The sequence below is a fragment of the Grampus griseus genome (assembly GCF_964374135.1).
Source record: "Grampus griseus genome assembly, chromosome: 8".
Lineage (NCBI taxonomy): Eukaryota > Metazoa > Chordata > Mammalia > Artiodactyla > Delphinidae > Grampus > Grampus griseus.
Window position 1 is genome coordinate 9,980,615 of NC_139002.1, and position 26,223 is coordinate 10,006,837.

General features: G+C 36.6%; 2 protein-coding genes and 2 pseudogenes across 4 annotated transcripts; all 4 read left to right on the top strand.

The window, feature by feature from the left end:
- Nucleotides 1–1,904: 1,904 nt before the first annotated feature.
- LOC309826702 (olfactory receptor 8B3-like) lies at nt 1,905–2,844 on the top strand (the record flags this gene model as incomplete). Its single annotated transcript, XM_082660997.1, is given in 4 exon segments — nt 1,905–2,097; nt 2,100–2,650; nt 2,652–2,767; nt 2,769–2,844. Coding segments are annotated over 4 exon segments (936 nt in total).
- Nucleotides 2,845–13,561: 10,717 nt separating this feature from the next.
- Nucleotides 13,562–14,488, top strand: LOC309826708 (olfactory receptor 8B3-like; annotated as a pseudogene). The gene has a single exon. The product of its transcript is annotated as an olfactory receptor 8B3-like (transcript).
- Nucleotides 14,489–16,742: 2,254 nt separating this feature from the next.
- Nucleotides 16,743–17,682, top strand: LOC309826703 (olfactory receptor 8B3-like; the record flags this gene model as incomplete). The annotated part of the gene is given in 2 exon segments (XM_082660998.1): nt 16,743–17,657; nt 17,659–17,682. Coding segments are annotated over 2 exon segments (939 nt in total).
- Nucleotides 17,683–24,359: 6,677 nt separating this feature from the next.
- On the top strand, nt 24,360–25,287 carry LOC309826705 (olfactory receptor 8C8-like; annotated as a pseudogene). Its single transcript has one exon. The product of its transcript is annotated as an olfactory receptor 8C8-like (transcript).
- Nucleotides 25,288–26,223: the final 936 nt, after the last annotated feature.

The following is a 26,223-nucleotide window of genomic DNA, read 5'->3' on the forward strand; positions in this document are numbered from 1 at the left end:
AAGCTAATACATACATAGGAATTTTAAAGTCATATTTCCTTGTAATAGAAGCTTATTTACAGTGATTTTTCTTATACATTTGATTTTAATCTATTAAAAGCATATTGAATCAGAACAATTCAAGGTAATTAAATTTCCATGGAATAATTTTTGTAGTAAATAGTGTTTTATTAAACAATAATCTCTGAAATCAATTTAAAAGATTCTTTGGTTTATGTCTATAAAATTTGCATAAACACTGATTATTTAAAGAGACTCAACTATTATAAAGGGCCATAATAAACTTTTCTGAAATGGTCATATATCTTTATGAACTCAAATTCTTGAAACTTATGTTACCTAGAATTATAATTAGTGAATTTTCAATGACATTAATTATTTGCATCTTTATAAGAGACAGCAGAGGATCCTTTCTCCTATGCTCTGGGGAATGTATAGTCCCTGATGGGAAATTAACATTTACTGTAACAATTAGGGTGTAAACACAGACACATTTCTCCCCTGCAGAGCGTATCATGATGGGAAAGTCCTGGGGGACCCCTATACCTGAATTTCTAATCAGGTCCAAAAGAATTATAAGCCTTAAGCAAATGCTATGTGCTCTATGACATTGTGGCTCAGATGTGAAGCCTGTGGTTTCCCTTCATGATCTCTTAGTAAATTTATAACCACAAGTTTGATCTAAATCATAGACTGACTCTTGGAACATTCATACTGTGAGATCTATGCTATGACTCTTTTCCAGGGAAGGAAGAAGATTCTGTGACTACATCTGCTCAGCTTTGATATCTCCAAGGCCAGTTCTTTCAGGACAGCGGAGGTAAAACACGTATAAAGCGTCAGCACTGAGTTCCCTCAATGGATGGAGAGTGAGATAACCAAGTTTGTATACTTGCTCACTCCCTCTGTTGCTGAAAAATGAGAACTATTTATATTGAATAACAAGAAACTCCAAAGTCTGAAGCTCTGACTCTACTGCCTGTATTGTTCGCAGCATACACTCTGTGTTGACTCCATCTTCATTCTGGGAGCAGGAGAACTGTAGCAGTTCCAAGGGACAAATCCAGACAGCAACATCAGAAGAAATTTGTGTTTTCTTTCTAAATTTTTTTTATTGAAATGTATAAACAGAGGAAAGTTGATATATCATAATAAGTATACAGCTTGAAATGTTTTCACAAACTTAATAACTAACTTAATCAGCACTCAAATTAATATTTCTCATTCATGCCATCCTACAAAGCCTAGGAAAGCACATCCACCTTCCTTTATTCATTCGCTGTCCAGCTAGGATAGAGCAGAGGAGGAGAATGTGTGGAAACACTGGAATATATGGTTAAGTATAAAACTTAGGTTACGAAGGTTCACCTCAATACCTGTTATCAATTATTAACTTCCTGGATTCTTATAGTAAAGTATCTGAAAACCTTAGAGACTATGAGAGACTTCCTGGTAGCAGAATATCTGTATGGTCTCTTCCCTGTAGGGATCCTTTCTTTCTTGACGGTCAAAACAGGGGACCTGAGGTACCTAGTAGGGTAATGGAAACATGAGTAGGAACTAGGAAGTGATGAATCAGAGGAATAGGGGGGAGAAATGGGGATACATTCCCACCACTGAAGCCCATCAGCAAGTAGTCTTGTTCCTCAGCTACCCCATCCCTCTCTCTTCTAGTAAGATAGAGCAGTTGTTTGTCATATGCAGTTCATGCAATGAAAGACAGTGATTTAAATGTTGAGGGGTGCGTACCTTCAGACCTTATGAAGAAAAGGAGGACTTATGTGATTTCTGCCAGTCTGAGTCTCTTTCTCGTAAAGCTCATATAAAAGAGAGTCTGTAAGGACAGAGCTGGGTTCCCTATTGATGGAGTTTTCTTCTATTCTCACAGATTTCCGAAGTTGAGAATGCTGGCTAGAAATGACTCCTTAGTGCCTGAATTTATTCTTGCTGGATTAACAGACCGTCCAGAGCTCCAGCAGCCCCTCTCTTACCTGTTTCTAATGATCTACATTGTCACTATGGTGGGCAACCTGGGCTCGATCATTCTTATTGGTCTAAATTCTCACCTCCACACCCCCGTGTACTATTTAGTCTTCAACCATCCTTCATTGATCTCTGTTGCTCCTCTGTTTTCACCCCCCAGATGCTGATGAACTTTGTATTCAGGAAGAATATCATCTCCTATATTGGGTGCGTGACTCAGCTGTTTTTCTTTCTCTTTTTTGTCATCTCTGAGTGCTATATGTTGACCTCAATGGCCTGTGATCGTTATGTGGCCATCTGTACTACAATGCTATATAAGGTCACCATATCCCATAAGGTCTGTTTGGTGCTATCTTTGGCTGCGTATGTGATGGGGTTTACTGGAGCCTCTGCCCACACAGGGTGCATGCTTAGACGAACCTTCTGCAATGTTAATATCAACCATTACTTGTGTGACATCCTCCCACTCCTCCAAGTCTCTTGCACCAGCACTTATGTCAGTGAGGTGGTAGTTCTCATTGTTGTGGGTATTAATATCACAGTACCCAGTTTCACCATCCTAGTTTCTTACATCTTCATCCTTACTAGCATTCTTCATATCAAATCTGCTCAGGGAAGATCGAGAGCCTTCAGCATGTGTAGCTCCCACATCATTGCTCTTTCTCTTTTTTTTTGGCTCAGCAGCATTCATGTACCTTAAATATTCTTCTCCTGGATCTATGGAGCAGGGAAAAGTTTCTTCTGTTTTTTATACTAATGTGGGATCCATGCTCAGTCCTCTGATTTAGTTTGAGGAACAAAGATGTCAGAGTTGCACTGAGAAAATCCGTGTTTAAAATCCAGAGGAGAAACATGTTCTAATTACAAACAACAATAATGTAAAGATATTCAATTTTTATTGTCTTCCAAGATGATATTTGTTCATAACTGTGTTTCTTCTACAGATTGTGTTATATGTGGTATAATAGACTTGTCTCATCACTTTCCTTATAGCTTGTCTAACTTTTCCTACTTATCTCTTGCACCTTGTACCAGTTTCCTAAATAACTAGTAGCATCTTTATAAGAGGAAAATATGAACTGATTTTTTTCATACTATCTTTGTCTCCTGGGCTATTCCTAATCTGGACAAATATGGTGAGTTTCATAAATACATAAAGTTAAATTTAGAGCTTGCTGTTCTAGACACAGAAGTGCCCAAACACTGCAGAATAATTGTCTTTTAAAACAATATTGTTCCTGGTATAGGAAGAAGAATTCAAAGAAATGTCTTCATTGCAAATTGCATATATAGCTTAAAGTAGGATCAGATCCTTCTGATATTATCATTTTGTTCTATTTTTCATACCACTTTTCCTTTTATTATTATTACTTTTCTTGTTCCCTTTGAAAATGGCCAAATCTGTTTTACATGCCACCTGCTTCTGAGAACCTCTATAAGGCAAATGCCTTTAATATTGAAGAGAATACATATAACACCACCATTTATTGCCAAACACGGCATTAAGAGAGGATGATTAGAAGAATAATACATATGTATCTCAGGATCCCAGTAAGCATAATGGGTGGTTTATTATAAAATTTGTGTTTATTACTCTCTAAAATGACACCAGATATTTTGAAAAAAGCACATGGTTTTACTGTCAATTTTGTTTTTTATCACTTTAGGAAAATACTACACATGGTGTTAGGAGAAACATTTTAGCCATGTTTCACTTATCCAGTGAAGTATCATGAAAAAAGTTGTGTATTAATATAGTAAACCATATTCCTAGCAACATTTTTTGAACATACTTAAACCTCGTCTCACCAGTAAGGCAATAAATATATTTACCTAGATGCTTCTCCCTATAATTTCCCTATTTCTCCAATGCTTTTTCCATTCATATATTTAGAGTATCAAATATAGTGGTAGGTCAAAAATATTCTTGTTGAATTGGATTATCTTGTTTGAATAATAACAGTAATAAATTTAATGTTATAAATAATAATTAATAAAATATAGTAATAAATGACAATAACAAAAAATAAGTCAGAAAGAACTTTGGGGTATAATTTCTTTTGAGGAGTAAAGTGTGGCAGCCATAGAGAGGTGCTGCTAACTCCCTTTCAGTAGAGCCACCTGTGGGGAGCATCATTGACTGTCTATAGCCGATACTCCTTTGGATCCACCATAGTGTTCAGGCAGAGTCCATGCTTACTCTAAGATGGCCTCAGCCAATGGCTTAGCATGGTGGGTCATACCGGACCTGGCCAATTTCTGTGTAACGTGAATCTCTTCTGATAGTCAGTCTTTGTTTAGGGACTTCCTATCATCCTATTTGAGATTTTTTTGAACTGCACTGTGGTCTGAGGTTTTCCTACCCAATCCTTTCTTCTCTCTCTCCTTTCGTAGGTATCACACTTTCATCCTGGTCTGAAGGCTTTCTCACTGACTCCCACTCATTCCCATTTTATCCTTCACAGGCACTTACCACAATAAATGTCTTGGAAGTCTAATCATTTCTTAGCATCTGTTTCTTGGAGAACTCTAAAATGACATAGAGGACTTAACACTAACTGATTTTAAACCTTAGTTTTAGGATATGGTAATCAAGACAGATTGGTTTTGTTATAAATATAGATAAATCCATGGGACACAATAGAATATTCAGAAACAGATCCTCACTTATATAGTTGATTGATTTTTAACTGAGCAACTGTGTAAATCCGTAAGTAAAGAAAAATCATTCTAAGCAATTGATGCTGGAAATACTAACTACTCATGAGGAAAACAATGAACTTTGATCTCTACCTCACATCATACACAAAAATTAATTTTAAATAGATCAAAGCTATACACATGAAACTTTAACATAAACCTTCTAGAAGAAAACATAGAAAAGTATGTTAGTGTAGGCACAGATTTCTTAAACATATTCTGGAAAGCACTAAATCTAAAAGAAAAAAAAGAGAAAATGAGTTTCATTTAAATTAGAACACTCTGTTTATCAAAAAAATATTTATAGGCAAGACACAGACTGGAAGAATATTTGCAAAACATATATTTGATAAAGGTATTGTATCCAGAATATATAACAAATTAATTAAAATGTATCTCAGTGATAAAAAGATCATATCATATATTGGCAAATGATTTGAAAGACACATCCCAAACGAACATATGTAAATAGCCAATAAGCACATGGAAATGTGCCTAACTTGGTAAACCCCCTTATGTATAGTGAATAGCTGGACAACAGCTCCTTAACAGCTATAGTATCCTCCCTCACTTTATTGCCCATACTTTGCCCCTTGAGTGGCTCAAGCACTTGTCAGGCCTTCTTCTTGGTCTCCCTCCATGTTGGTCCTTGCACCCTCTTGGAGCCTCTATTGCAGAGGTCCAAGGACCAGCTGTGGGGCATCTCCAAACCCTCCATTAATCCAAGCACCAATCCTATAGAGCTTCTCCTCTTAGATTCTAGAATCTGGTTATGCTTCTTATTCTTTCTGTTTGTTCTATCAGTTCTGGGTAGCTATTTTTTAGAGGTTATTAGTCTTTATGTTTTCTCTACTTCATCTTTTGCTCTTTCCTCCTTGCAATGTCTATATATCCAATTATCTTTTTTTTTTTTTTTTTTTTTTGCGGTACGTGGGCCTCTCGCTGTTGTGGCCTCTCCCGTTGCGGAGCACAGGCTCCGGACACGCAGGCTCAGCGGCCATGGCTCACAGGCCCAGCCGCTCCGTGGCATGTGGGATCTTCCCGGACCGGGACACTAACCCGTGTCCCCTGCATCGGCAGGCGGACTCTCAACCACTGCGCCACCAGGGAAGCCCTGAAACAGGGAACACATTTTATGTGATTTTGTTGGACTGACTTGCCCATCTCACAAGATATATCCTGTCTAATTAGCACATGCCAAACCCTGATGACAGTGATTAGTCAGAAAGTCATTTGACTACAGTCTTTTCTGCCAAAATTATTTAAACAAACTTTTCTTCTTGTAGTTACTGAATTGGTAAGATTAAATCTAGGGATTCTAGTAGTCCTGTTTTCACTACATGGGGAGAGTTCATCTGAGGTTAAAATGCAGTAGAACCAAGCAGACAAAATGCGTGGAGAGAGACACGCCTCCATGAATGGTTGGCCCTGGCCAGCCAAATAAAAGGCCATGTATATTCATGACTTACCAGTTTCACACACTTTTTGGGATTATGTTGGTTTATGTAGGCAAAATATAGTTGCAGGCATGACACATGCCTTGTAGTCTGAATGTGATATCCAATTTCCCAGCACACTCTGCTGGCAGTATGAGTCAGTAAAATGCCTGGCTCGGTCTGTGAATCAGGTTGACTTTATATTCTTTTGATCAACATGGCAAAAATGATCATTTAAAATTATTAAAATCACAACTCATATAAAACTAAAATGATTAAAAATTCAATTGTAGTGTTTTAAAAATAACTATAATTATAGAATTTGAAGTAAAAATTATTTCAATATATCAAGCGTTTTTAAAACACCTTTAGGATATTTGGAAGTATTATGTCCACAACTTGATGAATTTCTTGAAGATATGGGTAGATATGGCTTTATTATCCTTCTGTATATGCTGCATAAATACAATTTTAATTGGGAAAAATATTTGTTTTCTTCATGCGGAATCCCCAGATGAATTCACATTAAAGGCATCGAGCGTAGAGTATATCCTAGACAGATGCTCTTGGAAGGGTAAGAATAGAATGTGTCTGACGTGATGGCATATACCGTACTTTGGCCAGCGTCAAGAATGGTCAGCCAAGTGAGGCACTCACTGCTCTATTTCAACAGCCCGACCAAAAAGGCACTCCACCACCTGCTTACCAGCTACAGCAGCCACACGCAGAGGGTTCAGTGCCTGTGGTGGACCAGAGTCCCACAGGGATGCTGGGGGAGTCTGGTTCAGGTGCCCAGGAGCACAGTGCTTGGCCTGTGGTGGATGCCAGGCAAGGAGTCCTGATGTTCGCAGCTCCAGGCAGATGCCCTAGTCTCTGGCTCCCCATTTCATGTACTTCTGTCCATCTCCAGCCAATTTATCCTTTTCGTGGCATCTAAACTAGTTGAAGTGTGATTGCTCTAAGAATGCACAAGCCTTCTGCAAATTGGGTTTCTCTGTTATTTTGAAATATTTGAAATGAAAAAGCGAAATTAGTTCCAAATTTGTTGAACATTAAATTTGTCAGTAAAAAGAAAATAACTCACATTATTTAAATATGATTTCAACGGCAAAGTTTTAAATGGTGGTAAGAATGATCTAAACTCTACCACTGTGCATACAAAATTTCTCATTGATGATGATTATAAAAGAAATTAGAGATAGTCATTAAAAATTCTTGCTCAAGAATTGCAAATAACTATTTCAAGCACAAAGCCTGTTAACAAAGAAATTATATTCCAGAAGCAAGTACCAATTTTCATTTAGAATTATGAGTATATTTTATTTGGGAATGTTATTTAATAAAAAATGATAAATCTCATTTAATAGATATTTTTGATGTTTGAATAATTTACATTATTATAGTAGGTAATGAATATACCAACTTTTCTGATTTTACCATCAAATATATCCTGAAAACTTCATAATACATACATTTTCAATTTAATAAATAATGCAAAATTTATGTAATCACAAACCAGTTCATAAAATAGAATATTGTAGAATATTTTATTCAGTATTTTTAGCTGTTTTGAGTGGGTGGTAGACCCAATAGCCTAGCCCAACAATACCAGAAATGACAGTTGTTAAATAGCTTATTTAGTCAACTTTGTTCTCAAATTAGATTAGGTGGTAAGGGGGCATTCACTGTATAGTGATACTTTAGGTGGATGTCTTCAGCTGTTATGTCTTCAAATATTTTTCTACCACTCCTCCTCTCTGCTGTCTGGGACTCCAATTACATATGAGGTTACTCCAATTACATAATACGATGTCTTAGGGCTCACTGATGCTCTGTTCATTCTTTTCTAGGCTTTTTTTGTTGTCTCTGGATATCATTTTGGTTACTTTCTATTGCTGTTCTTTAAGTTCACTCATTGTTTCTTCTGATGTGGTGTTAACTCCATTCAACACATTTATTTTTACATAAATTTTTTAGAATTATTTTAGATTTATAGAAGAATTGTTAATATAATACAGAGAGTTACTATATATTTCATATTTTGTTCCTCTTGCTATCTTACATTAGTGTGATACATATGTCACAGTTAGTGAACCAATATTGATAATTATTGTTAAAGTCCATACTTTATCCAGATTTTCTTAGTTTTTACCTAATGTCCCTTTTCTATCCTAGGATCCCATTCGGGATACCACATTGTGTTGATTAGTCATGTCTCATTGGGTTCCTCTTGGCTGTCACATTTTCTCAGACTTCCCATGTTTTGGATAACTTTGACAGTTTTGAAGAGTATTAGTCAGGTATTTTGTAGAATATCCCTCAATTGGGATTTCTAATGTTTTTCTCATGATTATTTTTGGATTCTGTATTTTTTTGGATTTGGTGTATTTTTCATTTCACACGTTGTATTTTTCAGATCAAGGAAGTCAATATGGGCCTTGTCATGCCTTGACTTTTTTTTTCTTGAATATATAGAATATATTAATAAAAGCTCTTTTTTTTCTTATCTGCTGATTTTAAAATGTTATTTTCAGTATGTTTCTACAGATTGAGGTTTTTCCTCATTGTGGATTGAATTTTCCTGATTTTTGCATGCCAAGTTTTAAGCTAGTTTTTAGTTGGATTTCCTGTTATTTTAAACATGAAATGTTGCCATATTTTTAAACTGAAATTACTCATTTGTAAATTTTTTATAAGAAAGATAAAAAGAGATTGAAGCTTGGCTGTCACTATTGGTGATAGAAACACAAACACACTGTAATAATTGGCAGGGCTCATGGAGCACAAGCTTAAATGGGAAGTGATTAATGTACCAGTTGTATCTGATTATTTTTTTTCTCGGTTTTCTTTCTTTATGTCAACTTCATTGAATTTCCCCAGGTTGGAGACATGGATTCAATATAAGTCAGAATATTCTTTATGGAAACACCCAAGCCCAATCCTGTGTAAGACTACTGACCCATCTGGTCCAGTATTAAGCCTCTAAGGTTGGTATGGAAAGGTGTGGATTGGCCTACGCATACTGATAGTAGATATTAGAGATGTGTTACAAAAACACAGACTAGTTTTCCATAGTAAGTCCTGAGAGATCTACTGAACAATATATTGTTTAAACTATTGAGCTGTATAAATTTTTACACAAATTTTCCTTATAAAGTTTTATAAAAACATTTCAAATTATATTTTATGAGGTCTAGTTTACATATAGTAAAATATACAAATATGAGGTCTACAGCTTGATGACTTTTTACCTAAGTATAAACTCATTTAATCACCACCCAGAAAAAGATACAGAACATTTCCATGACCCCAGAAATTTCCCTTATGTCACTTTCTAGTCAATAGACAAATCCCATACACCAGTTGAGGTAACCATTGCTCTCATTTCTATCACTTTAATTTTGCCTGTTATTTAAAATCTTATAAATAAAGTCATACTGTTTATACTCTTTGAGTCTGCCATCTTCGTTCAACATAATGATTTTTGTATTTCAACCATATTGGTGCATGTATCAGAACATTGTTTTATGAGAAATATCTCACTGAATGTATTTTCTACAATTTCCTTATCTATTCTCTTATTGATGGAAATTTGGCTATTGAAATAAAACCTCAGTGAACATTCTTGTACAAGTATTTTTTCTGACATATGCACTAACTTCTCTGTATATGTGATAGCCATGGAATGTCTGGATCAGATGCTACATATGGTGCAACTTTATTAGAAAATACCAATTTGTTTTCCAAAGTACCTATATAATTTTACTCTTCTAACAGCAGTGTATGAAAGTTCCAGGTGTTCCACATCCACATGTTCACTTGGTATAGACAGTTAGTAATTTTAGCCATTCTAGTGTGTATGCAGTGGTATCTCATTATAATTTTAATTTGCATTTTCCTTAGGACAAAGGATGTTGAGATACATTTTTTCAAATTTATTAATATTTGAGCCTGTATTGCTTCTTGGAATGATAACTTTAAACCGTTTTTAAATACATATTGGAAAAAAAAGAAATACAATTGTCTGTGTTCTCAGATGACATGATTGTCTCTGTAGACAGTCCCTCAAAATTGACAGCAACAACTACAAAACAAACGAACAAAAAAACCTCTTGGAACTAATAAGTAGCTAGAGGAGAGTCACAGGATACAAAGTTAACATACAAAAGTTAATAGCTTTCCTATATACCAAGCACTGGATGATTGGAATTTGTAATGAAAAACTCAATACTATTCATATTGTCACCCCACCCCTACCCTCCAAAAAGAAGAAATACTTAGTTATAAGTCTAACAAAATATATAAAGGATCTATATGTGGAAAACTACAAAACTCTAATAAAAGTAATAAAAAATCTAAATAAATGGAAAGATACTCCATGTTTGTGGATTAGAAGACTCAATTATGTTAAGATGTCAATTCTTCTTAACTTCATCTGTATCGTCAATGTGATCCCAATCAAAATCCCAGCAAGTTTTTGTGGATATCAACAAACTGATTCGAAAGTTTATATGGAAAGGGAAAAGACCCTAAATATCAAATACAATACTGAAGGAGAACAAAGTTGTAGGACAGATACTGTCCAACTTCAGGACTCACTATAAAACTAGAGTAATCAAGTCAGTGTGGTAGTGATGAAAGAAAAGACAGTGGATCAGGAGAACCTGACGTTGACCGACAAAATATAGTCAACTGATCTTTGACAAAAGAGCAAAGGCAATCAATGGAATAATGGTAGTCTTCTTCACAAATGATGCTAGAAAAATCAGATGCCCATTTGCAAAAACATGAGTTTAGACACAGACTTTACACCTTTCAAAAACAAACAGGGCTTCCCTGGTGGCGCAGTGGTTGAGAATCTGCCTGCCAATACAGGGGACATGGATTCGAGCCCTGGTCTGGGACGATCCCACATGCCGCGGAGCAACTAGGCCCGTGAGCCACAACTACTGAGCCTGCGCATCTGGAGCCTGAGCCCCACAACAAGAGAGGCCGCGATAGTGAGAGGCCCGCGCACCGCGATGAAGAGTGGCCCCCGCTTGCTGCAACTAGAGAAAGCCCTCGCACAGAAACGAAGACCCAACACAGCCAAAAATTAAAATTAATTAATTAAAAAAAAAAAGAGTAGAGGCTTCTTCCTTCAGCTCTACCATGCTGTTTATCCATTGAACTTCCAGTCAGAAGACCTGGGTTTACCTCAGGTTCTGTCACTAACAGTCAAATCTTGCATGGATCACTTCACTTCTACTGACCTTTGTTTAAAAAACAAAACAAACAAAAAAAACCAGAATCAGGACCAGAATCTAGGACCCCACCCAAGATCTGCTGAATTAGATTTTGCTTTCCCATTTTCTTCCTGACACTTACAGATTTAACTTTCTTTCCATTATATATTTACATTTAAAAATATATTATTAGCCAGTGATTCCAGATGCTTGCAGCAGCTTAGCTCAGTGTGACATAATACTGCAAATTAAAATTCTATTTAGTTAAAAAAGGTTTACATTTTTTGCATCTTGTTGATAATATAGTATGGTATAAAACTTAAATTACCACTGACATTGATAAATTAGAACATAACGGGCTTGAGTTACTTAAAAAGGTGCCAGGAATTAACAAAAGATACCATGGTATATCTCAGTGAAAAGGATCAGGCTACTGTGACCATCATGTAGGTAGAAGAAAGGAGGGTAATGGGTTAGTTTTGCAATGTAAGAATAAGCTCAGAGTATCTCTACACTCATTCTCTGCCTGTATTTACACTGGTTGTGTTAAAAGTGAAAGAATGACCTTTAATTCTAATTTAGTACCTTGCTATAAACTTTTCTTGTAATGTGATTTGATGTAATATAAACTTAAAGGGAGTGTTTCTGGTTCTTGCATCACCTAAATAAGAGTTCTTAACATTTCCAGGAAATAAAATAGTTTTAATGAATCTCTAAGGTCCTCATCAAGGCTAAGCCCAAGAATGTCTGTCTTGTGAGACACATTTCAAGTTTGCCCTAAGGAATTTTTAGTCCCCTTGTAATTTCTAAGGGTCTGATGAAAATAATTGGGACTCATTTTTGTAATGATTAGGTTTTCAACCATCCTATGTGTAAAACCCATATGAGGGATTTCCCACATGTATTTCTTGCCTCTCTGCTCTTTTTCTTTTTATTCTTTCTCATTGAGTTCACCTGATTCCATGGCTTTAACCTCTGTGGAAATGGTCCCCAAATCTTTTTCTCAGATTCTGGTCTTCCTCTTGAGCATTATTTAGCCTTATTTAGGTTGTATACTTCTACTTGCTTGTCCAGCTGGCAACTCAAGATCACCATGTTCAAAGCTGAATGCCTATTGTTTATGAATATTTCCATTCTTTCTGAATTCTCTCTGTTTGTAGTTAACACCATAATTTAACCAAGCACCTAGGCTAATATCTTTGGGCTATCCCCTTTGTGAGAAGTTCTGATGACTCTTTCCTTTCAGTGTCTCTTGCATGTGTTTGTTTCTTGGAATTGCTCACAATAGCACTGTTAATTCAGGGAATTTTTTATCATTCATTGACTATTGTAATTGCCTCTTGCGAGTTACCTTGCCTCCAGTCTCTCTTATGCCAGTCCATTCTGCCAGCCATTGCCATATTACTCTTTCTAAGCTTGCACTTAGATTATTTCAATCCTGTGTCAGAAAAGAAGTAAAAATGTCGAGTGGTTCCTAATGGCCTCTCATAGTGAGCTGACCTTGATTTTGGCATTTGAAAACTTCCTGTATTGACCCAAATCTGCCTTTTGATCTGAGTCTAGGCAGTCAGGGAGAGACATTGAGACCTTTCTGAGAGTCTGTGGAAGTCCTCTTTGTGACATTCAGGGAGGATGGAAATTACATTCTTTTCTCTGAGCTTAGCAACTTTGATCTGAGTCTATGTTGCATTCAGCAGGGACCTTTCTGAGAGCTTGTGGAAGTCTGACAGTCTGGGAGGATGGAAGTTACTTTATTTCTCTGAGCTCAGTTAATCCAGCAGGATTGAGGTCCCCATGTAAAAGGGTGAGTGTTGAATTTTATCTGTCATGTTATTCTTCCAAACCTCATCTCAGAAAGCCAAGGACTCCCTGAAATGACACACCTTCTCTCTGCTGAGACAATCATTGATCATTAGGTGGGCCTGGTAAGCTATCAAAGCAGAAGTGGAGCAAAGATGCTGTAGTCATGAGTGGTCACAGGGTTACTGAATCTTATCCCTGTAGAATTTGCCCGTTAGTGTTTTTGATATATATTATCTTTAAAAATTCCCTCAGCCTTTACACAAAGGAGAAAACAAAGGCACACAGAGGGTTGGCTTGGGTTCATTCTCCTATTCTGGGTCTCAACCTCATTATAGTGGGATTGGGTGAAGAGAGCTGGGTACTCATTTTAATGTTACCCTTTGTCCTGTTCCCACAGATATGTCCTAGGGAAGAATGGCCCCAGGGAACGACTCTTCAGTGACTGAGTTTATCCTGCTGGGTTTAACACAACAGCCAGAACTCCAGCTGCCTCTCTTTTTCATTCTCCTAGGAATATATCTGGTCACCGTGGTGGGGAACACTGGCTTGATTATTCTGATTGGTCTGAACCCTCACCTGCACACTCCCATGTACTACTTTCTCTTCAACTTTTCCTACATTGATCTCTGCCACTCCTCTGTCATCACCCCTAAAATACTGATGAGTTTTGTAAACCAAAACGTCATCTCTTAAGCAGAGTGCATGGTTCAGCTTTGTTTCTTCTCCTTCTTTGTTATTGAAAAGTGCTGTATTTTGACGTCAATGGCCTATGATCGATATGTGGCTTTCTGTAAGCCCCTGCTTTACAAGGTCTCCATGTCCCATCAGGTCTGCCTCACGCAGATGGTGGGTGCATACGCGATGGTGCTTGTGGGTACCATGGCCCACACTGGGTGCATGCTGAGACTCCTTCTGTGATGGTAACATCATCGATCATTACATGTGTGACATTCCTCCTCTCCTCCAGCTCTCCTGCGCAAGCACCTACATCAATGAGTCGGTGGTTTTCGTTGTGGTGGGTGTCAATGTCATAGTGCCCAGTCTCACCAACTCCATTTATTATACCTTGATCCTCTCCAACATCCTCTGCATCTGTTCTACAGCGGGTGGGTCCAAAGCCTTCAGTACCTGCAGCTCTCACATAATTCTGGTTTCTCTTTTCTTTGGATCATCAGCATTCATGTAACTGAAGCCTTTTCCTGCTGTGTCTCTGAATCGAGATAAAGTATCCACAGTTTTTTACACCATTGTGGGGCCAATGATGAATCTTTTCATCTTTTCAGGAACAAAGATGTCCAAGTTGCACTGAGTAAGACTTTGCGTAAAAGCGTGTTCTCCTGAATGAAATCTGTGTTAGTTATTGATGCCAAATCCTCATAAGGGCAAACAACATATAAAGCTATGGAGATAATAGTAAGAAATCAAAAAAGAAATGTAAATGATTTAAAAGTGTAAATTAACTTAGTTATATAAATCACTTCTCAAGAAAATGTAAGGAAGAGGAGGATCAGCCGTTCACTCTCACCTTCTGATATTCCAATTATGCATATTTTTTCACTTTTGAAGTTGTTTCAGAGTTTTTGAATGTTCTGTTTTTCACTCTTTTTCTCTTTGGATTTGATTTTGGGAAGTTTCAATTGACTGATCTTCAAGCCACTGGTTCTTTTTCTAAACTGTGTTGGGTTTTGATGAGCACATAGAAGGAATGCTTCATTTATGTTACTGTGCCTTTTATTTCTAGCATTTTCTTTTGATAGTTTTTGTTAGAGTTTCCATCTCTCTGTTTACCCATTGATTCTTACACATTGTCTATTTTTCCCTTACAGTCCTTAACATGTTCATTATAGACATTTTAATTTCCTGTTCAATAACTTCTACATCTCATTCTTATCTGAGTCTGGTTCTGTGGCTTGCATTACCTCTTAAGACTGTTTCTTTGTCTTGTAATATTTTGTTGAAAGATAATGTGCTGTCTCAGGTACTAACCACTTAGTTAATGGCTATTAGGGTGAGAATTTTTGGTATCCTGGCTAGGATTTTGGCTATGTTTAATTCTGTAGTGTCTATGGTTGCCAGAGTTATTTGTATGGAAATATGTTAGTATAAATGTTTCAGACCTTACATGAAATTTCTAAAAATCTTATATGTTCTGGTATAATGTTATAAGTCATAATTCTAGTTATTACTTTAAAATGTATATCTCAGAAATAACTAAATTTCCTTGTCAATTGCATTATTATGAACTTTCATCAAATCTTTAACCGTGGTCATTTTTAAGTCTCCTGTCATTTACAGACAGTTCTGGGTGTACTCTGATGCTTTCGCAAAAATGTTCCTATAAAAGGGTTTCATCTTCAAGGAATTCATGGAAAAGACTCTGACAAGTACAGGTTTTTGGTAACTGACTATACTGCTGAACTGAATGAATAAGCATTTTCAGAACTCTAATGGAAAACTGATGAATTCATAAAAGTGCTAACAAAAGATCGAGATAAAAAAAATTACATGGGACTGAGTGAACTGCTGAGGATGATTACAATTTTTGTGACTTTCTGTTTGAATAAAAAAAAATCCCACAAGGACTCAGAGGCAAAAAATATACAAATCAATTTTCACTGCAAAGTAAAGGAGCTGTTACAGTGGAGGATCACTGGACTGAATGTCAATATTATGACATAGTATGAGTGTGTTTCATGTTTGGTAATTGCAATCATTGTTTGCATCCATTTACAATACTTGGTGTCAGTTTATCTCTTGTAAAAATAAAATACAGTGTGTGTGGGGAAAATTTTTTTTTGTCAAAATATATGTACTGTACAAGTTTACATGTCATAATAAGTATACAGCTTGATATATATTCACTAACAACAGATAATTTAATCAGCGCCCAAATTAATTTATTTCACTTTCATGCCATCCTACAAAACCTGGGAAAGCATATCCACCTTCCTTTATTCATTCTATGTTCAGCTAGGATGGAATAGAGGAGGAGAATATGTGGAAACAATGCAGTATATGTTTAAGTATAAAGTTTAGGCCACCAAGGCTCTCCTCCATACCTGTTATCAATTGTTGACTTCATGGAATCTTGTAGTAAAGTACCTGAAAATCCGAGAGACTCTTAGCAACTCCCTTCTAGGAAGCAGAATATGGTTATGGTCTCTGCCCTGTGGGAATTCTCTCTTTCTTGAAGGTCATCACAGGGGAACTGAGATAACTCGTAGAGTGATGGAAACATGAGTAGGAACTAAAAAGTGACTGGTCAGATGAATAGGATGGAGAGATGGGGATACACCCCACCACCAAAGCCCATCAACAGGTAGCCTTGTTCCTCAGCTACCCCATCCCTCTGTCTTCTAGTAAAGATAAAGCTGTTGTTTGTCCCATGCAGCTCATGCAACAAAAGACAGTGATTTAAACATAGAGGGGTATGTGTTGCAGTACTTACAGACCCTGTGAAGCAAAGGAAGACGTGATTTCTGCCAGTCTGAGTCTCTTTCTCGTAAAGCTCATATAAAAGAGAGTCTGTAAGGACAGAGCTGGGTTCCCTATTGATGGAGTTTTCTTCTATTCTCACAGATTTCCAAAGTTGAGAATGCTGGCTAGAAATGACTCCTTAGTGCCTGAATTTATACTTGCTGGATTAACAGACCATCCAGAGCTCCAGCAGCCCCTCTTTTACCTGTTTCTAATGATCTACATTGTCACCATGGTGGGCAACCTGGGCTCGATCATTCTTATTGGTCTAAATTCTCACCTCCACACCCCTGTGTACTATTTAGTCTTCAACTTATCCTTCATTGATCTCTGTTACTCCTCTGTTTTCACCCCCCAGATGCTGATGAACTTTGTATTCAAGAAGAATATCATCTCCTATGTTGGGCGCATGACTCAGCTGTTTTTCTTTCTCTTTTTTGTCATCTCTGAATGCTATATGTTGACCTCAATGGCCTATGATAGCTATGTGGCCATCTGTACTCCATTGCTGTATAAGGTCACCATGTTCCATAAGGTCTGTTTGGTGCTATCTTTGGCTGCGTATGTGATGGGGTTTACTGGAGCCTCTGCCCACACAGGGTGCATGCTTAGACGAACCTTCTGCAATGTTAATATCAACCATTACTTGTGTGACATCCTCCCACTCCTCCAAGTCTCTTGCACCAGCACTTATGTCAGTGAGGTGGTAGTTCTCATTGTTGTGGGTATTAATATCACAGTACCCAGTTTCACCATCCTAGTTTCTTACATCTTCATCCTTACTAGCATTCTTCATATCAAATCTGCTCAGGGAAGATCGAAAGCCTTCAGCACGTGTAACTCCCACATCATTGCTCTCTCTTTTTTTGGTTCAGCAGCATTCATGTACCTTAAATATTCTTCTCCTGGATCTATGGACCTGAAAAAAATTTATTCTGTTTTCTATACTAATGTGGTGCCCATGGTCAATCTTTTGATTTACATTTTGAGAAACAAGGATATCAAAGTTACACTGAGGAAATCCCTGTTTAAGAATCCAGAGGAGAACCATGTTCTAATTTGAATCAGCGATATTGTAAAGAAATTCAACTTTTTATTTATTTTTACTGGTGTCTTTCAAGACTGTATTTATCACCATGTTGCTCCTACAGATTTTTTTATATGTGGTATGGACTTGTCTTATCACTTCCCTCACTGCTGATCTTGTCTCATATTTGGCCTCTGTATCTCCTGCACCTCATATCAGTTTACTGAATAACATGTTTATAAAAGGAATAAATATGCTGACCTTTTTAAAAATAATTTTTTCATACTTCCATCTTCTGAGCTATTCCTAATCTGGACAAATATGGTGAATCATAAATCACAGAAAGTTAAAATTATATCTTACTCATCTAAACACAGAAGTGCCAAATACTGTAGAAATATTCTCATTCTTGTCGATACTATTGCTGGTATAGGGAATGGGATTCAATAAAATGTCTTAATACAAACTAGTATATAACTTGAAGTATCATCAGATTCTCTGATCTTTCCCTTTTGTTCTATATTTCTTATCAACTCTCTTTTTATATTTTGCCCTTTCTTGTTCCCTTTGAGAATGGCAAAATCTATACAATTTACCACCTGTTTCTGAGAGCCTCTATCAGCCCAGTTCATTTAATATTGAAGAGAATATATGTAGCTCCACCTTTTATTGCCAAAGATGGTGTTAATAAAGTACCATTAAAGGAATAATATGTACCTTAGGGTATGTACCTTAGGATCCTAGCAAGGGGGCTGACTGGTTTATTATAAAACTTGCATTCGTTATTATCTACAATGACAGCAAATATTTTTAAAAAGAGCATATAGCTCTTACTGCATAGTTTGTTATTTATCACTTTAAAGGAAAATACTGCACATTAAGTTAGGAGAAATATGTTAGACATTGTTTTACTTATCTAATGAGATTTATGATGAAAAAAGGTGTATATTAATGATAATAAACTATATTTTTTCCAACATTTTTTGCGCTTATTTAAACCTGTACCTCAGTCCATTCAGGCTGCTGTAACAAAATACCACAGACTCAATGACATAAACAACAGAAATTTATTTCTCACAGTTCTGGAGGTTGGAAGTCCAAGATCAGGGTATCAGCATAAATGGGTGAGGGCACTTTTCTGGTTCGCTCCCTTCTCATTATATGCTCACAAGGTGGAAGGGGCTAGTGATTTCTGTGAGATGTCTTTCATAAGGTACTAATCCCAATTATGAGGGTTCCATCTTCATGACTTAAGTACCTCCTAAAGGCTCCATCTCCCAATATCATCACCTTTGGGGGTGTTAGGATTCCAACACTTGACCATAACACCTTGTCTCCCCAATAAGATAATAAACAGATTTAAAGTAGATGCTGTTTTCTCTAATTTCCCTATTTCTCCAGCGCTTTCCTGTTTGTATATTTAGAATGTCAGATGTATTTGGAGGGCAAGAAGAATAGTGGTTACCTCTGGGGAGGGGATGGGTATTGACTGAGAAGGGGAACAAGGGAACCTTTCTAGGAAATGTGTATCTTGAATTATATTTTATATGGGCATAGATATATAGGTAAAATTCATTGAGCCATACACTTAAGATTTATGTTTCCTTTTTAACGAAGTATAGTTGATTTATACTATCATATTAGTTTCATTTGCACAACATAGTGATTCAATATTTTTATAGATTATACTCCATTTAAAGTTATTACAAAATAATGGCTATATTTCACTGCACTGTACAATATATCCTTGCTGATTATTTATTTTATACATAGTAGTTTTTAAGCCTTAGTCCCATACATGTAATCTGCCCCTCCCTCCTTCCCTCTGCCCTTTGGTAACTAGTAGTTTGTTTTCTATATCTGTGAGCATGTTTTTGTTTTGCATATACATTCATTTGTATTATTTTTTTAGATTCCATATGTAAGTGATATAATACAGCATTTGTCTTTCTCTGTCTGACTTATTTCACTAGGTCCATTCGTGTTGCTGCAAATGGCAGAATTTCAATATTTTTATGGCTGAGTAATATTCCATCTTTATCTGTCTATCATATCTTTATCCATTCGTCTATTGATGGGCCTTTGGGTTGCTTCCATATCTTGGCAATTGTAAATAGTGCTTCTATGAACATTGGGGCATATGTATCTTTTTAAATTAGTGTTTTTGTTTTTTTCCCAGATATACCTCCAACAGTGGAAATGCTGGATCATATGGTAGATCTATTTTTTAATTTTTTTGAGGAACCTCCATACTGTTTTCCATGGTGGCTACACCAATTTACACTCCCACAAACAGTGTACAAGTGTTTTCTTTTCTCCACATCTTCTCCAACATTTGTTATTTGTAGAGTTTTGATAATAGCCATTCTGACAGGCGTGAGGCGATATTTTGTTGTTTTGATTTGCGCTTTCCTGACAGTTAGCGATGTTGAGCATCTTTTCATGTGTCTGTTGGCCATCTATATGCCTCCTTTTGAAAACTGTCTGTTCAGGACTTCTACCCATTTTTAACTTGTGTTGTTTGTGTTTTTTTGATATTGAGTTGTATGATCTGTTTACATATGTTGGCTATTAATCCATTATCCGTCATATTATTTATAAATATTTTCTCCCATTCAGTATGTTGTCTTTTCGTTTTGTTGATGGTTTCCTTTGCTATGCAAAAGCTTTTAAGTTTAATTAGGTCCCGTTTGTTTATGTTTGCTTTTATTTCATTTACCTTAGGTGACAGATGTAAAAAAATATTCCTACAGTTTATGTCAAAGAGTGTTCTGCTTATGTTTTCTTCTAGGATTTTTATGGTTTCATGTGTTACATTTAGGTCTTTAATCCAGTTTCAGTTTATTTTTGTATATGGTCAGGAAATGTTCATCCCATTGTTTTACAAGTAGCTGTCCAGTTTTCCCAGCATCACTTGTTGAAAAGAATGTCATTTCTTCACTGTATATTCTTCACTTCTTTGTTGTAGATTGACAATAAATGTGTGGGTTTTTTTCTGGGATCTCTATTCTGTTTTATTGATCTGTGTGTCTGTTTTTGTGCAGGCACCACTCTGTTTTGATTACTCTAGCTTTGTAGTATAGTCTGAAGGCTGGTAGGGTAATACATCCGGCTTTGTTCTTCTTTTCTCAAGATTGTTTTGGCAGTTTGGGGCCTTATTTGGTTGTATGTGAATTTTAGGATTAATTTTTCTAGTTCTGTGAAAAATATCATAGGTATTTTTTTAGGGATTGCATTAAATCTTTAGATTGCTTTGTGTGGTATGCCCATTTTAACAACATTAATTGTTTGAATCCAAGAGCACAGGATATCATTTCATTTCTTTGTATCATATTCAGTTTCCTTTATCAGTGTTTTATATTTTCCAGATTACACATCTTTCACCTCTTTGGTTTAGTTTCTTCCTATGTATTTTATTCTTTTTCAAACTATTTTAAATGGGCTTTATTTTTTACTTTCTTTTTCTGATAGTTTATTGTGTATGGAAACTCAACAGACTTCTGTATGTTAGTCTTGTATCCCGCAACATTGCTGAATTCATTTATTCTAATAGCTTTGGGGTGGAGACTTCAGCATTTTCTATATAATGTATCATGTCATCTGCAAATAGTGGCAATTTTACTTCTTCCCTTCAAATTAGGATACCTCATTTCTTTTTCTTGTGTGATTGCTGTGGCTAGGACTTCCAATTCTGTGTTAAATAGAAGTTGCAAAACTGGTATCCTTGTATGGTTCCTGAATTTAGAGGAAAGGCTTTCAGCTTTTCACCATTATGATGTTACATGTGGATTCATCATAAATGGCCTTTATTATGTTGAGATATGTTCCCTCAATACCCACTTTGCTAAGTGTTTTTTATCATGACTGGATGTTGAATTTTGTCAAATGTTTTTTCTGTCTATTGAGATGATTGTGTGACTTTTATTCTTCCCTTTTTTTTTTTTTTTTTTGCGGTATGCAGGCCTCTCACCGCTGTGGCCTCTCCCGTCGTGAAGCACAGGCTCTGGACGCGCAGGCCCAGTGGCCATGGCCCACAGGCCCAGCCACTCCGCGGCATGTGGGATCCTCCCAGACCAGGTCACGAACCCATATCCCCTGCATCGGCAGGCAGACCCCCAACCACTGCGCCACCAGGGAAGCCCATATTCTTCCTTTTCTTAATGTAGTTTATCACATTGATTGATTTGTGAATGCTGAACCATCCTTGTGACTGTAGACTAAATCCAACTTGATCATGGTGTATGATCCTTTTTATATATTGTTGGATTTGGTTTGCTAATATTTTTTTAAGGATTTTTGCATCTATATTTGTCAGAGATATTGGCCTCTACCTTCCCTTTTTTGTAGTGTCTTTGCTTGATTTTGGTATCAGGGTAATGGTGGCCCTGTAGAATGAGTTTGATAATGTTCTGTCCTCTTCATTTTTTGGAACAGTTTGAGAAAGATAGGTATTATTTCTTCTTCATATTTTTGGTAGAATTCCCCTGTAAAGCTGTTCAGTCTTGGGCTTCCCCCCCACCCCCCACCCCGGGAGACATTTAATTGCAAATTCAATTTCACTACTAGTGGTCAGTTCAAATTGCCTGTTTCTTCTTGATTCTATCTTGGAAGGTTGTATGTTTCTAGAAATTTGTCCATTACTTTTAGGTTGTCCAATTTGTTGGCATATAACTGTTTGCAACATTCTCTTATGATATTTTGTATCTCTGTGGTATCAGTTGTTCTTTCTCTTCTTTCTTTTCTTATTTTGTTTATTTGGGTTTTCTATATTTTCTTCCTGGTGAGCTTGGCTGGTGGTTTATCTTTTTTTTTTTTTTAATCTTTCAAAAAAAATAGCTCTGTTTCCTTGATCTTTTCTGTTGTTTTTTCTATTTCTATTTTATTTATTTCCTCTCTGAACTTTATTATTTCCTTCCTTCTCCTGGACTTTGGGCTTTCTTACTTCTTATTCTAATTCTTTTAGGTGGTAGATTAGGTTGTTTACTTGAGATTTTTCTTTCTTGAGGAAGACTTGTATCACTATAAACTTCCCTCTTAGAACTGCTTTTGCTGCATCCCATAGATTTTGGATTGTGTTGTTTCCATTTTCATTTGTTTCAAAGTATTTTCTGATTTACTCTTTGATTTCTTCATTGACCAATTGCTTTTTTAGTAGCACGTTGTTTAGTCTCCATGTGTTTGTGGTTTTCCCATTTTTCTTTATGTAATTGATTTTTAGTTTTATACCATGTGGTTGGAAAAATGCTTGATATAAGTTCTGTCCTTTAAAATTTGTTGAGACTTGTTTTGTGCCCTACCATGTGATCTATCCTATAATACACAGAACACAACAAAGAATTATCCACTTCAAAATACCATTAGCGCTAATTTGAGAAATCCTGCTATAATGAATATGGATTAATAGCAATGGGAACACTTCTCAGGTTCCTATTATATGTCAGGCATGTTCCTAATAAACTTTGGGTGATTTAACTAATTTAATCCACAAAACAGCCCTATGAGATAGCTCTTTTGCTAGCCTCATTTTATATACATAGGGATAAGTATATAAAAATATGCAAGGATCAGAGAGGTTATATGATTATCTATGGTCTTACAATTAAGAAGTTTAACAGCCAGATTTAAACTAAGTCTGACTTAAGGGGTCCATTCTTTTAACCATTTTGCTACAACACGTCTTTACAGAGGTGAAATCCATAAGCATGGACAGTGCTAAAGCTATGATACACTATTTCACTAATGCAATCCCAGAGGCTCTAGGAAAGTGCTAGTAAAGGCAAGTGATCATGCCCCATATGTTCCTTTTTTAGAACTGTGCATAGACACCAGGAGATGATGAAGAAAGTACAAAAGGGGCACCAATTTTTCTGCATTGGGGGTTAAGAATTCTCATTGTGAAATTATAAACTGAGTAGAACATTGTGTCTCCAAGGATCTATGTTACAGGATGGAAACACAAACTCAGTAATTTCTACCCTCAGTGGGCTCACTTAACTTGAAAGGAAATCACGAGGGAGAGAATAATTTTCTGTGCTTCCAATCAATTTTCCCAGAACTATAGGGCATGGAAGAGAATCTCATTTGAATCAACTGATTGTTTTGGAGCTCATATAAGGTTGCTTTCCTCCTTGCAAGTGAAGAGGACCTTCTGGGTAAATTCTCAAATAGAAATTATGGCTTGTTCCCCAGCACACCTCTTTTAGCAAGTCAAAGACTGAGGACCGTGCTGGTGGATACTGCCTCCTTCATTGTCAGAAACTTTGACCCTCTCAGGACTGTAAGGCAGAAGGGGCCTTAAGGTTCAATGGCAGTGAAGCATTCAGAAAAAAGGTGAGGGTTGAATCAACCCCCTTTTCTTTTCAGACCCCAAACTACATAAATCAATGGTTGTGGGGAACACTACCTGTTTAATTGCTCTTTTCAGCCCTGATCCTTAACGGACACGGGGGAGAAGGGAGAAAATGACATGCAGAGACACTGGGAGTCTACTAGCATGATTTCTGAACAGAGAAAAACAACAGTAGTAAGGGTAGAAAGGAGAAAATGAGGAATCATCAATCATTGCTTTTTGGATGTCTTAATGTATGTCTTTATAAAAGTGAGATTATAAATGAGCAGATCCAGCTCTCCCTTGGAAAACAAAGAGGAAAAGTCCATTGTTAATGTCAGTTTCTACCCCTGTTCCTGCAGATCACAATTGGGCAATTAATGGCTATAGAAAATGCCTACTCTGTGACTGAGTTTATCCTTATGGGATTCACAGACCAACCTGAACTCCAACTACTCTTGTTTTTCCTGTTTCTGGTGAACTACATGGTCACTGTGGTAGGCAGTTTGTGCTTGATGAATCTAATTTGTCTAAATTCACACCTTCTCACCCCCATGTATTTTTTCGGCTTTAATCTGTCCTTTATTGATCTCTGTTACTCATGTGTCTTTACCCCAAAATGCTAAAGAGATTTATTTCAGAGAAGAACATCATCTCCTTTACAGGATGCATGTCTTAGCTATTTTTTTTCTGATTTTTTGTCAACTCTGAGTGCTATGTGTAGACAGCCATGGCCTGTGATCACTATGTGTCCATCTGTAAGCCACTGCTGTACACAGTCACCATGTCCCCTCAAGTCTGTTCTCTGCTTATGTCTGGTTCATATGTGACGGGGTTTGCTGGTGTTGTGGTCCACACAGGGTGTATGATCAGGCTGATCTTCTGTGATTCCAACATCATCAACCATTACCTGTGTGACATCTTCCACCTCCTCCAGCTCTCCTGCAGCAGCACCTTTGCCAATGAACTTGTGGTTTCTGTTGTTGTGGGTACAGTTGTCATGGTATCTAGCTTCAATATCTGTTTCTTATACCTTGATTCTTTTCAACATCCTTCACATACCATCAGATAAAGGTTGGTCCAAAGCCTTCAGCACCATGGCTCCACATAATAACAGCTGGTCTATTCCATAGACTTGGGCTGCTCATTCATGTCAAGCCATCATTTGCTGGGTCTGTGGGTCAGGGGAAATTTTTCTCAGTGTTTTACGCCAATGTAGTACCCATGCTGAACACTCTCATTTATAGCCTCAGGAACAAGGATGTCAAAATTGCTCTGAAGAAAACCATGAAGAGAATTACAAACTGAGCTGAACCATTTATACCTCCATTTTTGTCTTTTCCTTCTCTTCCTGCTCCACTTTATTTTCTTCCTACTATTCTTTTTTTTTCTTCATTTGTCTTTCTAAATTCTTCTTGGCAGGATTTCTTCTCTAATTTCTTTTATTTTCTTTTCTTGCCACATGATGTAACCCCATGGGCCTATTCTTGGACTAGAGGGTCATTCTCAGCCCTTAGTAACCCTATACAAGTTGGAGACAATGGGCCAATAACCTTTCCCATCTAAGGATAACACTACTTACTTCTTTTCTTGTGTCTTTCCCATCCAAGGTAAGCCATGGAGGGGTATGCTGTCTAACCAATTTTTTTCTTTCTTGGTTTCATTACACAGCACCCTTTCCTGTTTCAATGATTTATTACTTACAATTTCATAAAACAGAGAAGGAATGACAAAAATTGTGGGTATGCTAAACTTGTAAATATTTCCAGAATTTATCAGAGTTCTTTTATTAATCACTCTTATTCTAGATTTTCAGTATGCATATATATATAGCAATTGAATACTTTGTTGAACTAAGGTTCTTTATTCTTGAGAATGCTTGAGAATGTATCAGCTACACTATTCTGCTCACCTTTCACAATACACACCAATAACAAACGCCTCTGTGTATGGTATTGGTCAACTGATATTTTGTCAGAAATGTAATTGAAATTGTTATCAACTTGTCTACATATCTGTGGATTGTGATTGTGATTAAAAATTAACCAATAGTATTTTTGGCTACAGAATAAATTGTCACATGTAATGTCAGGATTCTCTGTCTAACTGCAAAACACGGGTTCACCTTTGCAAAGGAAGATTTATTTGCTGCTTTCAAAACACAAACAATAATATATGGCAAAACCTTGTCCTACTGGACAACATGGTAATTGACTTTCAACATGGTAATTTGAACTCCTCCCT